Source organism: Ictalurus punctatus, chromosome 24, assembly GCF_001660625.3.
Source record: "Ictalurus punctatus breed USDA103 chromosome 24, Coco_2.0, whole genome shotgun sequence".
NCBI classification, from domain to species: domain Eukaryota; kingdom Metazoa; phylum Chordata; class Actinopteri; order Siluriformes; family Ictaluridae; genus Ictalurus; species Ictalurus punctatus.
In genome coordinates this window covers 5,461,648-5,479,918 of record NC_030439.2, presented here as the reverse complement: position 1 = coordinate 5,479,918, position 18,271 = coordinate 5,461,648, and the positions used below count along the sequence as shown (strand labels likewise).

The window sequence follows — 18,271 nt, the reverse complement described above, 5'->3', positions numbered from 1 at the left end:
TTTCTCCTTCTTCTAAGAAAGATCTGGCATGTACACTAGAGATGAGGCTTTCAACAGGGAATGCGACACGAACACCGACAGCATGCAGCAGGGAAAGCGTCCGAGCCGTACCAGATACCAGTCGGACTTGCCCGACCGTGTTTCGGATCGGCTGTGCGGTCGAGTTACACTCTCCCGGTCTCTGAGCTCAGCACATGTCAGGCTTTTGCAACACAACCTCGCTAACGGTTTTGTAATATGTGCACCGGTCTCCTGAGGAAGCACATACTCCGCTCAGCTAATATTTCAATCCGGTCCAGGAAACCTCGAACACTGCAGCGTGCTCCGGTGTGGCGTGGCCCGTTGTGTGTTTTCTAGAACCTTCTTTCTAAAATGGCCGTCTGATTTGTCCTTTGATACACCATATGATATTTTCGAGGCGGTCGCTGTCATCGGGGGAAAATAAATTAACTTTGGCAGAAGTTCATTTTAAAGCTTGATCTTGTTGATTGTGTTGCAGATCATTAATTTTTACACTGTTAAAGATTACACTGTTTATTGCACATGACGCAGAACACCGACGCGTAATATTCATGGCCGTGGAGAAGCTGTGTGTACCATTAATATTACTTTTCCTATGGTTACGTAGGAGTTCAGGGTCTTCCAGGAATAGTTTTGCCACAAAAGGCTTGGCCTGTTGTGCGACAGTCATCCAAGTTAGCAAGAAGTTACGCTGTCCCTTTTGTGTGTGAGATTTATGAACTGAGGAACAAAAAAAAAATGATAAGACAAACTTAAATAATTATATTACATACAGCTTACTGTGCAGTCTACTATGAGTCTTGTCAAGTTCGTACCAGGCTAGCAAAATAATCACACACAGTTGTGTGGCTGCTTTGTCCAGTTGTGCGTGGTTTGTTTGTAATCCTAGAAAGCTTCCAGTGAGTCTTGCGTTAGTCATGTAAGGAACATGACTGATTGGAAGGTTGTGAGTTTAAATCCCAGCACCTACAATCTGTCACTGACTAGGTTTACACGGACAGCAGTAATCTAATTATTGACCTTATTCTGAATAAGACAATATTCTGATTAAGGTGTTTACATGAGTGGCTTTTAGAATACTCCTTTCATGTTCCTGTGTTACATGTTCTAGAACATGGATCGATTAACGGTACACGTTATTACGTCCCCACGCCACGCCGTCCGACGTCCCTCCAGAATTTCACGTATCGACATACAGTTCGTCTTCGTTATGGGACCGTATACAGTTCTGGGTGTTTTTATAACATTTTTTTTACGAGCGCTTTAAGTGCGGTTAATAATTTGTCGTGCTGTACGTGCAAATAGACGACTGCTTGAAGCCGTGGGCTGCGTCCCAAACCACGTACTTATCGTCTATATAGTCGCCGAGATACATGTATTTCTCCTACAACGGGCCTATAGTAGGCAAGTACGTGGTTTGGGACGCAGCCGTGTTCTCTCGTTTGCCGTTAAACGGTCGAGCGCTGCCGTGTGTGATCGTGTCCTGTTGCAAAATGCGGTGAAAACTCCCACACGATGTTAATAGTGTGATTAAGGTGTGTACATGTCTGTAATACACGTCCATAATGCGACTAAAACAGGAACACTCCACACGTCTTAATTCCATTAGTGTTTACTTCGAGTATGACCTTAATCGGATTAAGGTAATTAAAAATTGTTATAAAAATAGTTTCTTAATCGGGTTAATAGTGAATTATTGTTGTCTGTGTAAACGCACTGACTGATGGGTCGTTTAACAAGTTGTATTGGCTCCAATTTGGACGTTGCTTTGGATAACAGTGTTGGCCAAATGAGTAAATATAAATGTCAGTGTATTATCGGTGTTACAAGATGAGTAGCTGTTTTTCTCAGCCAGTAAAACTTAATCCTCACCATCATCGAATACTAAACTATACCAATTATATAGGTTAGAAAATAGAATGTGTAGAATATTTTATTCACAAATTCAAATTCGAGTGAAAATGCCAACATCAGTACTCGCAGGATTCATAATCGAACCCCAAGAAAAGCAAACGTTGTAAAAAGAAACACTTTTCTTCTGTGTTTAAATGTTTATGTTTAAATAGTGCAAAGTGTTAAACTATGCTGCAAAACATTCAAACAGTATATAAGCACGATAATGATTCAAGTGGCTTAGTGGTTAGCACGTTTCCCTCACACCTCCAGGGTCGGGGGTTCGATTCCCCGATTGGCCCTGTGTGTGTGGAGTTTGAATGTTCTCCCCGTGCTGCGGGGGTTTCCTCCGGGTACTCCGGTTTCCTCCCCCAGTCCAAACACATGCATGGTAGGCTGACTGGCGTGTCCAAAGTGCCCGTAGTGTATGAATGGGTGTGTGAGTGTGTATGTGATTGTGCCCTGAGATGTACTGGCACCATGTCCAGGGTGTACCCCGCCTTGTTCCCCATGCTCCCTGGGATAGGCTCCAGGTTCCCCCGTGACCCTGAAAAGGATAAAGCGGTGTAGAAGATGGATGGATGGAAGTACATACTAGGGTTGGATCTCGACCTTCCGTCATGCTTGTTCTTATTCTACGTGTGAGATGCCCACGTTTCTGTGAGTAAACGCGCCATCGGCTATATTTACGGTATTGCAAATTCTTATCATGGGGAGGAATTGTAGCACAGCTTTACGTTCTTACAGCTGTTGTGTCCAGGCATAGGAAAGGTTTCTGGTATCGGCAATATAATAGAGCTTTATATAATTGTACTTTTGGAGTGGTTATTTTAAGATATAGCTACAGCCTTGATACGTTAGTGTTTTGAAACGGGCTTCAAACCTACAGACAGGCATTATGTTGCCAACCACTACTCTTTCATTTATATTTCCATGTAGTTTATCTCATCTTCTTAGATGCTCAGTATTCATTATGAATGCGGTATATTTATATAGTTCAGGGTACATGGAACCAATTTTCCTGTTTATGACGAGAAAAACCCAACTCGGGATAAAACTAATGTTCTTTTTTATTTTTTTTTTATTTTTGGTCACTGTTATACATTGAGCTTGTTTCCATCTTTGACTTGAGTTTTTTTTTTTTTAAATCTGAGGCTTCTGAAAGCAATTTTCTGAAACCATATCCATGTGTTTCTCCAAACTTACCATCGACTTTTTGCGTCCGTTCCTACTGCTTTAACCGGAGTGGTCAGACCTGCTGCGCTGCACCAAATCTTTAAGTATTTTTATTCAAATCTTGACTCAGAGGGTGAAGCCCATTTCCCAGCGTATAATGTTTCACAGCACACAAAGAATTCTTGGCTTTTCTGTGTGTATCAAAAGCTGTTTAACTGGGTCGAGAAATCACAGGGTGGCCATAATCCACTTTGGAGCCACAGGGAGCCATGGAGATATGAGAGCAAAGCCCCATCACAGCAGTCCTCTGGGTTCCATTAAAAATATCCTTGAAAGCGCTGAGAGCTAAGTCGCCCCCATCAGTGGCTTTAGTAGGGCTGGTGAATGTGTGTTTTATGAAGTATGTAGATTGGAAAGCTTAAGTTAATTAGACATCGTTATGCACTAATGACTCAGCAATTCAGGACTCTTCATTCGTCCGTCAGTTTTAAGTGACACATACCTATAGGGTATGTGATTTCTAGAATTTAGACATTTCACGCTGTGATTACAGCACGCAGATCATCAAACTGCCAATTAAAAACAACGAAAAATACAACTACTCCACAACCCAGCCTTGATTTAGATCTTAACAACAGCTGTCCATGTCCTGTTTTAGTTTGCTAACCAGATGACAAGCTCACCATTGTTTACTTTTTTTTTTTTCTTCCCCTTTTCTTTTTCCCACTGCTCAACTTTTCCCATTAAAATTCCCTCGTAAAAAATCAAACGAGTAAACGCAAAACTCCGAAGCTCCTTTTAGGCATGAGGATATATTTGAGGATATTCAGTTTTAGGTTGTTTTCTGGACACGGAGCAATTTTCCTTGAGAGTTCAGTACTTTTGGTGAAGTGTGAAAGCTGTTTTCAAGCACCGGAGCACTGTAATTAACTCACCTTTTGTGGTATGAGTGCTTGCACGGAGAACGTCACACACACACACACACAAAAAAAAAACACCACTACCTCTATTACTGACCTTATACGAGAACGTTTCCTTGTTTTCAGGCATTCCTGCACAATGACACGCCATGCATCCAAAAAAAACACCACCACCACCACCACTGTTCTGCACCAAATGAGAGATGGTACCAAAGAATAATAATACTAAGTAAGAGTACAACCTATTGCCGTTACGAGTTCAGGTAGATCCAGCCGTGTTCAAATCAGATCGCAGCATTGAAATTTTGATCAAAGTCATGAAAAATTAAAAGTACACCGATCACGCAGGGTAGAATTTCATAGCATAAGGCTTTGAACTAACAAAAATGTTACTCGAAATCATTTACGACATCCTATGCATGAAGTAATAACTACTTTTAATACTTATACTTACTCACCTTTCTGGTATGAGTGCTTGCACTGAGAGCATCACAAAAAAAAACAAACACCACCACCACTGACTCTCTTTCTAACCTTATACGAGAATGTTTCCTTCCTTCCATACCATGCATCCAAAAACAAAAAAAAACAAACCCATTCTGCACCACTTCAGAGATGGTACCAAGGAAGAATAATAATAATAATAATAATAATAATAAACGACAACTAAACAGCAAACGGATGAACCCGGTGTCTAATATTTTGCAAACGGGACGTATGGAATTGAACAAACGATTGACAATTCAGAAAGCAACGTTCTATGTGAAAGCAAACCTGCAAAAATGAGCCCCTCCCCCAAGCGAATCCGTCCTCTGAGCATTATTTAGTAAGCACAGGAGGCACACTTGCGGGATGGTGCGCTGCCTCATCGAAACGTGCTCCCTGTGGATTCGCCTCGAGTCCGAAAGCTATTCAGCCGACAGGTTGCTTTTTTTAATTTATTTATATATTTTTCCATCAGCATGCAGTTTTGTGAAAAGATAAAGGTTTCTCCATAGAAAAATGGTGGCTTAGTGGGCATGAAGCGCCCATCATCTGTCTAGACCTACGTATGTGGCGGTACCGTAAGGAGACCGTTATCCTAGCTAGTTAAACACCGTCGACACGTCGTGAGAACGTAAATGAAATGCAGAGTGTGCGATGCACTCTCAGGATTGGGTCGAATACTCTAAATTGGATTGGCTATGTAGATCTTTCTGAATATGTTCAGCAGTACTGTATCTTCCATAACAATGCATTAAAAGGGAACTTGTTTAGAATGTACAATAAAAAGACGGCTGGAAGACAACGGTAAAGGCGATACATTTATTTTCGACTCTGTTAGCGGGATTGCATGGTTCAGAAAAAGTAGTGATGTCACAAAAGAGGGAGAACGCAGACTAATACAAATGTGAAAACCCAGAGAGAACGCGAAATACAGTAACGATTCCGACAAAATAATAGTGATAACGGTTAGAATTTACAGCAGTGCAGTCACACGAAGCGTCACACGACTCCTCGCGTGAGGGAGGAGTTGCGGGATATCCGAGCAAAAACGATATTCATCGTGTAAAAGATTGTTAATTACGAAAACCTTCTACCACTCACCGCTGCCATCTAGCAGTTGCATTGTGAATTGAAAATAAACAGTTATTTGTGGCGTTTCATTTAAAAAGAAATGTTGCTACTTTTATTATTCACGGTTATAATTCTGTGCAGAACGGTCTTTGCTCTTTGGGCTGAATGTATAGTAAAATTCAAAATATGCCTCATCTGTAAGTGCCGTGGATAAAACTGGCCAATGATCATTAAAAACCACTCGAAGCATAAATCATTTTGAAATGCATTCGTTGTACTGTATCTGTGAAGCATTTGATAAGCCAGCCCTGAAAACCACTAATGGGTTTCATGGTGTAATTGTTTTTACAATAAGGTCAACGTTAAGAACGGATACTGCTTAGGGAGTCGGATGAGCAGCGAGAAATGCAGGTCTAGGTCCGACAGGATGGACGGTGAACTGGACTGACCGTGTGACTCCAGGTGTTTGTATTTCCTATCTTGATGCCAAATTCTGGGGTTCATTACTGTTATTGATTGATCAGCTGGGATAGATATTCGAGGGCTTATTGTGCATTTGGGGCATATTGCTGTCTGGACTGGAAACCATGAAGTTGAAAGTCTTCCTCTGAGGAAGCAATACTGGAAAGAGGAAGTCATAGCGGCGTACGTGTTGTCTGATCATGTGCCAACAGCTGGGGTTAAAAAAAGAAACAGCTTTCTTTTTTTTTTTTCTTCTTTTTTTTTCTTCCCGTCGCTGCCTCGAAGTAAAGCGAAGCGAATTTGTTTGGTTTGAATCGTCCAGCGGATTGATTCATGCTTTAAAACACGCTTGTTTTTGAGGATCTTTATGCGAATTTAAGCAAGCGGGAGCCGTTCATCTAAGAAGACCACAGAGGATTGAGGTTCTCAGTTTCACCGTCTGTGATGTGAGACTTCTGCATGTATCGTGAACAGCGCTGAATAAGTGACTTATCTATTTTTTCTGAGAGTCTTGGCCACAGATATAAACAGTTGGAATACTTGGTCGGTTTAGGAAATTTTTTTAGCTGTTACACTCATTCTATAAAGCATGGGCTGTTATTCCTTAGCTTACACGCGGATAAAGGGTGTCTCATACACTTGACCGTTTTTACCGTGTGGAGTGAAAAAAATGCATAACCTTACCTTTTAGAGTAAGGTAGTGCTTGCCTGATCTTTTGAGATTCACTATATAAAGTTTGTGGATGCCTAATCATCATCTCATTCCACATGTAGGCCTCCTTTTCTGTTGTAATAACCTCCAGTCTTCTGAGAAGGCTTTCCACTGGATTTTGGAGCGTGGCTGTGGGGATTTGTGTTCATTCAGCTGCTAGAGCGTTAGCGAGTGTCAGGTGAGGAGGTCCGAGGCGCAGTCGGTGTTCCAGCTCATCCCGAAGGTGTCCAGCGGGGTTGAGGTCAGGGCTCTGTGCAGGACACACGAGTTCATCCACACCAACGTTCTCAACCCGTGTCTTCATGAAGCTCGCTTGGTGTCATGCTGGAACAGGTCTCCCGTCGTACTTCCAACGACTGGAAATTGTAATGCTCCAGCATACAAAGACATCCTAAAAAAATCGTGGGCTTCCAACTTTGTGGCAACAGATTTGAGGAAAAAAAAACACACGAGTATGATGTGCCCACAAACTTTTACCCATAGAGTATATGTATGGAAATGTATCGTACATTAGTATTCTGTAGTTGGGATGTGGTTCTGGCATGGTCTGCTTTCTGGAAGTCTTCCTCTTACTGTCAAGTCATGAACATGAGCATGTATGTAGATTTGGCAGGCTTCCATAACTCACCACAGAACGGTTTAGCATGGCTCAAGCCGTGGCACATGGTAATGGTTTACGCGTGTTTTGAAATATTATCTGCTGGATCGATGTACATTCCGGGCCTCCCTGCTCACAGTGCTTTCCCAAACTCTTGGAACCATATGAGGGCCAGAGAGACCTTGCGTGAAGCCCTGCCAAGCATGATCAGAGACTTTCACTCCACTTAGACCGTCAGGCTTCACCTCACTCTACAGTATTTCTCAGAACTGGATATACGTCCATCGATCCCAAGATTTCACACGAGGGATAAGAACTCACTAACCACTTTGCAGAATGGCCGAGGCGTTCCAGTAATTGCTTCGATAGGCCGAGACCAACAGAGGAAAGGTCTCACGTGCCCGACTGAGCATGCTCCGGTTCGGACGAACGCATTTCTGATTCGCAGAGTTGGTCTATGAATGATATAATTTCGCAAGCATTTTACCCCACCCACGTGCTGGACCATATCCAGGCCTCTCTGGTTTGGGTCGTGACTTTGATTTGTGTTTGCTTCCTCCAGGAGCCCCCCCCCTCCCCTCTCGCCTCTCTGAAAGATTATTAATTTGTTCCTGATTATGCTCCCCAGCAGAGCCATAAAATCTCGAGCTTAGAAGAATGTAGAAATCATACCACCCATTATTCTTTTTTTTTTTCTTCTTCTTTCCTTTTTTCTTTCCCCTCCTCATTTCTTAAACTCCAAATGTTTTCCATAAGCATCTTCCATTTCTTGAAAACTACTTGCACTTTCTCTATATCACTCAATCATGGCCTGTTTGCGCAGAACATATCTGTCCAGTAGAATCACAAATCAGGCATGAAACGCTGAGTAAAATGGATCTCGCCAGGTGCGTTTGCGGTGCCTCTCTAGAGGTAAACTCCTATCCGTTACACAGCATCACTCTTCCCTTCTCCCATTTGCACACTGCAGTGACAGGAAAGGTACGGTCAGCTGTTTTCCTCTTCAGAGATGATAAAGCTGACCTAATAGTTTTGCTGCTGAGTTACGGGACGGAAAAGGTTCTAGCGGTGACCGAAGGATCCGTATTGCTTACAGTACAGATCTCTTCCCCACTGGCTTCATAGATAAACTTCGAAGTTTCAATACGAGCTCAGCAGAAAGGCGAAACGTCTGAGCCGTCTCCCCAGAAATCTCTCTTAACTGAGTGAAGTTTTGAAATTGTCTCCTGGCTGAACAAAATGGAGGCCTGTGGAATAAGAGCAACCGAAGACTCGCGCATTGAAACATTTCCAGAAAGTAAAGTTTCCTGTTTCCATCATATAAAGAAAGTATTTAAAGGATCTCTGGCCAAAATGTAACCATTAATACATGGTTCATTGAGTAAGCCAGTTTTGTCGAGAAACCTGGCCAAGAGCTTGCTGCTTTCACAGATTGATGCAGTTCTTACATGGCAGATGGCCAACCACAGACCTTTTCTTGTAGCCTGTCGCCAAACACGCACCATTAACTGCTTCAAAACAAAACCCTTAAACTTTTAAAGATGGGATCACGTGAACTCTTTTCAGCTTCTTGCGCCGAAAAGCTCGGGATACAGAAGTGCGTAGAGGCACGCATGCGACGGCCTTCGGAATTCACATCGCCAGAAAAGTATACAAAGGAAATGCCTCATGCAGGCTTTTAAGACGTCCTAATTGTGAGGTGGAAGTCGGTTTTGAAGGACTACAACCGGGGCTGTTTAATTCCCTTTTTCCTTTGCAAGCGTCCTCACCGGTTAATGCGAAAGGAAGTGAGGGATGAATGCCTTTATGTATTTGCATTGTAATGTCCAAAGACATCACGTAGCTGATGAATATAGGATTGAGAATTCTGCCCGAATCTGCTTTTAAGGTGAAAGGTGAGTCCGGGTGGAAAGAATACAAGCCTGATTTCCCCCTTCTCGCCTCGTTCCTGTCCCGTATGCTGCCTGCTTGAGTAATAACGTGGCTTACAGCTAACCACACACTGCACCGAGGGACCCTTTCTAGTCTTTCAAAGGTTGCTAGGCATGAACGTGCAGTTTGACAGGCTTTTAGAGAAGTAACCTGCAGGCAACAGAAGTAATCTCTCTCTCGCTCGTCTGCATGCTCCCCGTGTCGCTCCCTCCTCTCTCCCCTTCCTCGGTCTGTCTCTCTGTTTTTTTCATTTCCTGTCACATTGTTGTTTCTCCTTTCTCCATAATCCATCCTTTTGCTTCTGTGTGTGTGCATCTGTGGAAAGAGGTAAGCCTCCAGCTGGCTCGCTGTTTGTTACACACAGATGTAAATAACTATTGTGGCTGCCTCTTTATAAGGGGGCCACAAAGTCATAAGGTCTCTTGTTACAGAGTCAGACTTTGGTGCTTGTTAGACTGTGCACTAGGCTTTCACTCTACGTCTGATGGACGTAGAAGCAAGCTGAAAAGAGGTCGCCCATAAGAAATCACATGTTCTCAAGGACAGCTTGGTCATCTACCAGTGGTAATGTTTTGTTGGACGAGTGGGTGGGTACTGAGGTTTGTTAGTCAGGCTGTTTGGGAGTTTAATGGTGCGTGTGTGTGCGTGTGTGTGTGTGTGTGTGGGAGTAGACGCACAAATGATGGGGGATGGGTGAGTGGTTTCTGCAAAAGAGTGCAGCGCTGGAGATCAAAGTGAACCAGCAGAAAGGTTTATAAGGCAGCGCTTTGTTGCTCGATAGGCTGTCAACTTCAGTACGTTCCATTTCAAAGCGAACGGGCCCGAGCGGCAGGTTTTGTGGTCAGACCTGCACTGTACGTGTGAACCCTATTCTACAGGTTTCAGATCAGTGGTGCAGAAGTTCTTTGAAGGCACGTCGATGGTCTTGTCCTCACCAGTGCTTTGGGATTATGGGAGGGAGTGCATTTTCAGGAATTCCTCCTTGCCCTTTTGCCTATTGAGAATAGCGTTCAGTGCCTTGCGAACGGGCACGTTTATACGACCAAGACAAAGCTGATCAAGAACCTTTGTGTCTACAAGGCACATGCTACAGTGCTTGTGTGGGTTTGTGTGTGGCCTACATAATTATCACCAGGGCTTTGTTGATTCGGATGGAATTCCTCACGTGCTTCATTGTTTTGATTCACGTGTATAGTGTTGATTGCTGAATTGTTTGGAGAAGGAGTGCAGTGCCAGGATGAAGAAGCTAAGAAGTAGTTGCTTTGAACAATTTTTTCCCCTTTGATGATTCCAAGCTTGAGCGACGTTCTCTTTAAAAGTTAGCACTGCTTCTGTTATTGTTCTGATTCTTATTTCATCCCTGACATTTTTTTTTTTGTTAGTGTCGTTGAATTCTTTGCTTGAATCCAAAGCCAGATGTTCACATTGAAAAAGTGTTTTAAAGGGATAGTTCACCCCGAAATGAAAATTCCGTCATCATTTACTCACCCTCGTGTCGTTCCAAACCTCCATGCGTTTCTTTCTTCTGCGGAACACAAAAGAAGATATTTTGAAGAAAGTTGGTAACCGAGCAGTTTTGGTGCCCATTGACTTGCATTGTATGGACCAAAAAAAAAAAAAAAAAAATAGTGAGACATTTCTCAAAATATCTTCTGTAATGCCCCACAGAGAAAAGTTTGTCATACACTTTTGGAACGATATGAAGATGTATAAACGATAACAGAATTCATTTTTTGGCCGAACTCTCCCTTTAAGTCTTAGTTGTTTGTTGATGATCTTCTGACATCATATAAGACGATTTCATGAACAAGCATACACTCAGAACATGAATGTAAACTTTGCGTACACAACCTCAGGGATGGCTGTATTTGTGTGCTCTGGAAAGCCCCATCAGTATGGAGAGGATGACTGAGTGATCGGAGACTTGGTAAGGCAGTGAACCGAGGTTGTCATGGCATCTGAGAAGCTATCCCACATCACACAAAGACACACCATTAATTCTTCTTTGAGCACCCCTGCATATAAACAAGACATGGCCTACTTCCAAGCACACGTATATGAACATCAAAAACATGCCCATCTTTCCGTTAAGTTATGTTTGGAGTCATGTGACGTATGATTTTAAAGTTATCGGGTCCAGTGTTGTTATGCCGTTTTATTGTCAAAGCTCCAGCCAGTTCCTGAAGTTTCAATAGGACACTTGTAGCATTGGAAGACAAACAAGTCATTCCTCACAGGGTGGTTGCCAGGGGATAAGAGGAGGAGGGGTGGGAGCATGACTCCTCTAATTTGAGAGTGAACATGTGGCGCTGCTGCTGCTAGCTGTGCCATAAACCAGTGACGCGTCCCACCAGGAAGCCTCTCAGCACAGGTGCAATCTGCACTGCAGAATGTAGTGGAGAGAGAACAAAGCCTCTTATCGGCAAGCAGACTTTCACAGATAAGCAGAGGCTTGGAGCAGTACGTGCTATGACTGAAATAGCGCTTTTCAAGCTCCAGTAGCGATTAGGGGATGGACACAATGTCATAGTTTGAATGTCAAATCATACTGTCGGTTTTGCATATCAGTTACGTCGATACATTAGAAAAGCTCCTTTTAGAGCTAGAGTACTCCGCTAAAATCGGTACAAGTCCAACTACATGAAATTTCTTTTCGTAGAGATAACCTGCTAACATGACCGGAGGGTGACCGCAACTAGCTTTTCACGCTTAACCGTTAATGATTACTTTATGGCTGCAAGTAAGACAAATCAAAGCGGTTCATTGTGGCGTTTCACATCACCATTTTTGACTGGTGCAGAGATGCAGCTGAGAATATTACACTGGGAGAATCAGCACATGGTTCATTTGTCCATTTGTCTTTAAATGTTCTGGTTCTTGTTTGTCAGATCCGCCCCCCCCCATCTCCTTCTTCCCCTCCCCAATAATTCAAGACAGCAATTGGTTCGGGCTCGAGAAGGTAAATAAAATAAAAAAATTCTAGCTAGCCTCTGGTCTGATGAGCTGCTTCCAGTGAAATCATTTAAATTAATGCATGTGATTGGATAATTCACAATAGAGTCGTTTTTCCAAGTGCTCAGTTCACTGAGATGCTTTGCTGGGTCCACATCTGGACCTCGGTCTGCTGGTTGACGACCTCGTTTGATTCGCAGTTTGCTCTAAAACCAAGCTCAAGCTGTGTCAGTTTTCAAAGTTGCAGTTTTGCAACTGCCCAGTAGTACCATCTTTGTTTCGACAAGCTGGCATATGTACTGGTCACTCCTAATAACCCACAGCAGTAAAAGTCAACAGTGCCACGATTCATGCTGCTGAGCATGTCTTGTAATCGTGTTGTATTACTTAAGCCAAATCCTTCGGTCCCGTTCTGAGACTAGATCTAAATTTCACATCACGTCTGCTTAAACAAACTGAACTAAGGAAGCAACCAGACCGTTTGAAGTCCTCGAGCATCTGTTTAGGGAGGTCTCCAGCAGGCTTGCTCCTCACGCTGTCAGACAGGGTGTTACGTTTCTGGACAAATATTTATTAAACTATTAGTACTTATTTGCACTATTTCTCCCCTGTAGATATTGGTCACGGCTGCAAAGTCTCCATCCACCACAGATGATCTGTACCTCGAGGACGAGGGGTCTGGAGGATACCCCGAAGATGACGATGATTTCAGCTCTGGGTCAGGCTCAGGTAAGATCTTACAATTCAAGAGAATGACACATTTTTCACCTTCAACAGTTGTTGTTTTCTTAGAATCCATTGCAAGACTTAGCTCTTGGCTGTCTGGACTGTTGTGCTTTTGCGTGATTTGATTTGGTGCTCCTTTCAGGTGCTGGTGAGGAAAAGGAGGTGTTGGTTACAGCAAACACACTATTCATAGCACCCAAAGCAAAGCCTACGCAGGACACCACCAAAGACTTCACACCCAGAGCGGAGACTTTCACAGCCCGGAACTGGGACCAAACAAGAGAACTGCCTAGACAGCCTGTCAGGACAGAGGTTGGTTTAAAGCCGGAGCGTTTTTTATTTTTTTAAATTTTGATAGAACGTTCATCTAATCAGCCAATCCTGTGGCAGAAGAGCGATGCCAAGAATCATGCAGATACAGGTCAAGGACTTGAGTTAGTATTCACATTAAACATCAGAATGAAGAATAAGTGTGATCACTGTTACTTTAACAGTGGCGTGTATGTTGTTACCAATAGGGCCGGTTTGAGGATTTCAGAAACTGCTGATCTCCTGGGATTTTCACACAAAACAGTCGCTAGAGTTTACACAGAATGGTGCGAAACACAAAAGACATCCTGTAACTGGAGGGTCTGCAGGATGAAACCCCTTGCTGTCGAGAGAGATCAGTGGAGAATGACCAGACTGGTCTAAGCGGACAGGAAGTCTTTAGACTATGTAACTGGACAGTTGAAGACTGGTTAAAGACCAAGTGATTTTTCTTCTTCTTTTTTTCCCCCTCCACTTATCTTCAACTGTTCAGTTTGGGTGAGTCTGTGCACACGAAAGCTTCAGATTCCTGTTCTTGGCGGACAGGAGTGGAACTCAATGTGTCTCTTGCTGTTGTAGCCCATCCACCTCAAGGTTCAATGTTTTGTTCCTGTTGAGATGCTTTTCTGCACAGCACGGTTGTAAAGAGTGATTATATGAGTTAGTATATATTTCCTGGCAGCTGGAACCCGTCTGGTCATTCTTCGCTGACCTCTCTTATCCTCCTGTGAGGTGTTTCCACTCTCAGATGTCAGAACTTACTAGATGTTTTTTGTTTTTCGCTTCATTCTGTGTAAACTCTAGAGACAGGTGTGTGTGTGAAATTCCCAGGAGATGAGCGGTTCTAGTGCCAACATCCGTGCCACAATCAAAGTCACAGCGATCACACTTTTTTCCCCCCATTCTGATGTTTGATATGAACATTAACTGAAGCTCTTGATCTGCATGATTTTATTTATTGTTCTGCTGTCACATGATTGGCCTGTTAGATGACTGCACGAATATGCAGGTGTACAGGTGTTCCTAATAAAGTGGACGGCGAGTGCGTATGGACCTACACTGCAAAGTAAAGGACGAAAGGTCATTTTATTGATTTTATCGAAGTGTTTCTAGCTAAAAACTATGCCTGTGCCATGCACAGCATGTGACAGAAATGGATTGAATGCATGTCTCTGTCTCGCTGAACTGTGTGCCATACGGAGTCCATATAAAAGGTCACATTAACACGGGAGTGTATTGGCAGCAGTGTGCGTTGGTGCCTCTGCTGCACATCACACCTTTTGGAGGTATTAACCTATTGTAGGAAAATACCCTGGAATTGTACTAAAATGGAAAAAAACAAAACATTAGCCCGCTGGGCCGAATTAAACCAACCAGTGGGCTGCGTGTGAATTATTCATTCGAAAAATCATTACAAGAAGAATATACGCACTGAAGCTTTATTGAACTATTTATAAATGTCTGTTGTGTTCAAATGTTATTCTTTATTTATAATTGGCCCGCTGAGACAAATATCGGATGATGTGTAACCAAATATTCGGTATACAGTATAAGTGCCTACTCAGCGTGGCTCAAGGTCCCGTTCCGGAACCTTCAAACTAACCGTCCCTCGGTGGTGGGATGAACTTCCAACCTCAATCCCGACCGCAGAATCTGTCACTGTCTTCAAAAAACAGCTAAAGACCCACCTCTAACGTGAGCACGTGACTAACCCCTAACCTGCCAACCCCCACGATATTTTAAATAAATAAATAAATAAATAAATAAATAAATAAATAAAAATGCACTGGCTCTTACACCTCTACTCTGCGCACTTCGCTTCTCTGGAACTTAATTAATAAACCTTGTACTGCAGCACTACTCGTATTGTTCTCCGCTTGATATATCGCTTTGCCCGTATTTCCTCATTAGTAAGTCGCTCCGGATAAAAGCGTCCGCTAAAATGAATAAATGTAAGTACATTTCTGTGATGCAGTGAAACCAGTCCATTGGGAATGCTTGCTTTGTGACTGCTGCCATTGTGTTGCATTCTAATGCCAGTTCCTTTTCCCTCTTTTCAGCCCCCGGTTCTTGTCACGGAGGATTTGGGCAGAAATTCAGTCGCCGGCACCACCAGCTCTCCTTCTTCCCCCATAGTGCCCTACGAAGTGCACTCGGAAAACCTCTTCCAGAGGACAGAGGTTCTGGCAGGTGTGTATGGCGGCCATTTTGCTTGCTCTTTATTTTGGCCTTCTGTGTTAAATCTCGCGTGATCCTTTGGTTTACTGTACACATTTTTAATGAAGACATTTACCGTATGATGGCTCTTACGTTGTCTTGATTAACTAACGTTAATAGCTGAAAGTCAATAGGAGAAAGAAGGCAAGTCCTTGTTTTGGGCTTTTCAGGTAATATTAGTACAAAAAGACTTGGTAGTTAAGTAGTACTTAGAACTTAGGAGGTTCTACCTACACAGAAACGGTTTCAAAGTGTGACCTTAGTGTTGTAAAGTTCATCTGGGTGAAGAGCTGTTTTAAGATGAGTTGATCTATTCAAGCTAGGAGAAGTCTCTGGTACTGAAATCTACATTCAGAGCTCTGCAAGGCCTGTACTTTAAGCGTACCTCACATCTACACGAGACGGTTGTAGTGAATGTAATTTTTGAACACTAGCAAAATACTTGTAGATCCTACTGTTATGTACCGTTTGTTTTCTCTGCCCGTTTCTTATTAAGCGATCTCTTCATCTCTAACATGTGGTCATAACATTTAAGATAATATACGTTTTGTTTTTCCTGAATGTATTCTCCAGACTTCTAAGAAATGAGATATTTCACTTTCTTAAAATCTGCAAGTTGTTTCTAAACAAGATATTTGACCGCAAAATTTCATTGAACGATATTTAAATATATTCAACGTGCAATACAGTAGAAGTTTGCTGTCTGGCACTGTGAAGTTTAGCTTATTAAGCACATTGCATGTAACTAGGTAATGTCAGTCATATTTAATGCTAGTGTTCTGTGATGCAAGCTTTCCAGCTGCGCTCAAGATGTGTCGAGATAAGTTTCTACGTTCGGTCCGTGCAGGATTTCGCAGATTTTTTTTTTTTGTGTTTGTTGCGGACAAAATCGCAACTTGAGTATTTAAAAAAAAAATAAAAAATTTAATGGAAAACTACTTGAATTGGTGAAATTGCTGACTGTTGTTTTCCACGCTCTTTCACAGTGATGTTTGTTGGTAAACGAGACCTTTTAGCTGTACTCATGTCCGACGCACGTGAATCGACGAGGGCTTTGGCTTAATGCGTGTCGTGATGACGTCACATATCGCGGCGTTCGTTCATTGTGTTCATTTCTGCGATCGCAAAATTGGGGATTCGAGGAGGGTTTATACATTGTAAAACCAGTTAGTGCAGTAGAACTGTCGCCATATTGTATACACCTTATCACTTTACCCTCATGGAGCATATGTAGAACAGCTACAGTGCCCTCCACTAATATTGGCACCCTTGGTAAATATGAGCAAAGAAGGCTGTGAAAATTTGTCTTTATTGTTTAACCTTTTGCTCTTTTGTTCAAAAAAATTCACAAAAAATACTCTGCCAAGAGTGCCAATATCAGTGGAAGGCACTGTACATGTTACTTTTCGTCTTTGTTAGAATGTCAATAGAACATGGTGCATTCATCCTGGATGATGATTGGCTGGTGGATAGATGACGTTTATGTGGTTAACTTATTTTCAAAATAAGCTGGTATTCCAAAATACCAGCTTAGAACCGACTGTTCAATCTCTTCTATAATCCCCAGCCCCAGAATCCAGACTAGAAAGGAAAAAAGCGTACAGCACTGCCTTCAAATAACTGAACTATTTCATAAAGTTTACATCCAGAGGGGAAATATTAAAAGTGAGTTAACTCTGCTCTGTCTGGGTAATATGCTGCACCAGAGAGGTTTTGCTGTGTGGGTGGACAGACGGTTTCCTACATCTTGCCACCTTTCTTCTTTTGTTCTTTCCCCCTCAAAAGCAGCTGAAGAGCTCTTATGATTTAATTAGTCAATTAAGTGAGGCTTAACTGAGGAGGAGCATAGCCTGCTTTTTATGAACTTTAGAATTTCGAAAGCCCGAGCACCTACAGCATGTACAACTCGTAGGCAGATGATTGCCTCTGACATTAATGTTGGTGAGGACACGCACGGGGCTGTCTTTAACCTCTCGTTTCATCCTTACCTTGCAGCCGTCATCGCAGGCGGAGTTATTGGATTCCTCTTTGCCATCTTCCTCATCCTCCTTTTGGTGTACCGCATGAGGAAGAAGGACGAAGGCAGCTACGATCTTGGTGAGAGGAAAACCTCCGGAGCAGTGTATCAGAAGGCTCCTACCAAGGAGTTTTACGCATAGACTCCCTTTCCACAGCTGTCTCGTAAGCTAAACTTCATCAGTGACGGCAACGACGGTCCCATATCGCCGACGACGACAAACACGTTCAAGTAAAGATCAAAACTAAGACAGCAACCGAGGAACACGAGTAACATAAAGAAAGCTTTCATGTAGAGTATTGTAATTCAGACCTTTCTTTCTTTTCTTTTCTTTTCTTTTCTTTTTTTTTTTTTTTAAATAAAAAAACAACAAAAACAAGCAATTATGGTAAATCTCAGTGTATTTAAACTTATATTGTGTATTATTTGAAAAGGCTGAAAAGACAAAAAAAAAACAAAAAAAAACACCACCATACAATCTGTAAAGGTGAGGAGTTTTCATCAGTCTTCTGTCAAAGGAGCTGTTTTTAGTCGCTGACTACTTTTTAATTCTAGCAGTATGTATTTGTAAAGAAAACAAAATTTAAGTGGAAACAATTTGAATAGAATTGTTCTGTATCAGGCCTGCTTTCTTTTTCAGCATTATTTTTGTCCTAGCATGTGTAATGTTGATGTTAAAGGTGTATTTCATTAACTTATCTTTTTCCTCTGGTGTTTAAAAATGCCTTTCCTTGCTTTTCATGGAGCTGTTTTTGTCTCTGGATTGACCTTTATCCTTC

General features: G+C 42.4%; 1 protein-coding gene across 1 annotated transcript in view; it reads left to right on the top strand.

The window, feature by feature from the left end:
• The window catches only part of sdc2 (syndecan 2), a 41,019-nt gene extending 23,144 nt beyond the window's left edge, over positions 1 to 17,875 (top strand). Inside the window, 4 exon segments of the mRNA NM_001200798.1 lie at positions 12,838 to 12,952; positions 13,092 to 13,261; positions 15,319 to 15,448; positions 17,471 to 17,875. Coding sequence (NP_001187727.1) covers positions 12,838 to 12,952; positions 13,092 to 13,261; positions 15,319 to 15,448; positions 17,471 to 17,634 — 579 coding nt within the window. The 3' untranslated portion in view covers positions 17,635 to 17,875.
• The last annotated feature ends 396 nt before the right edge of the window (positions 17,876 to 18,271 follow it).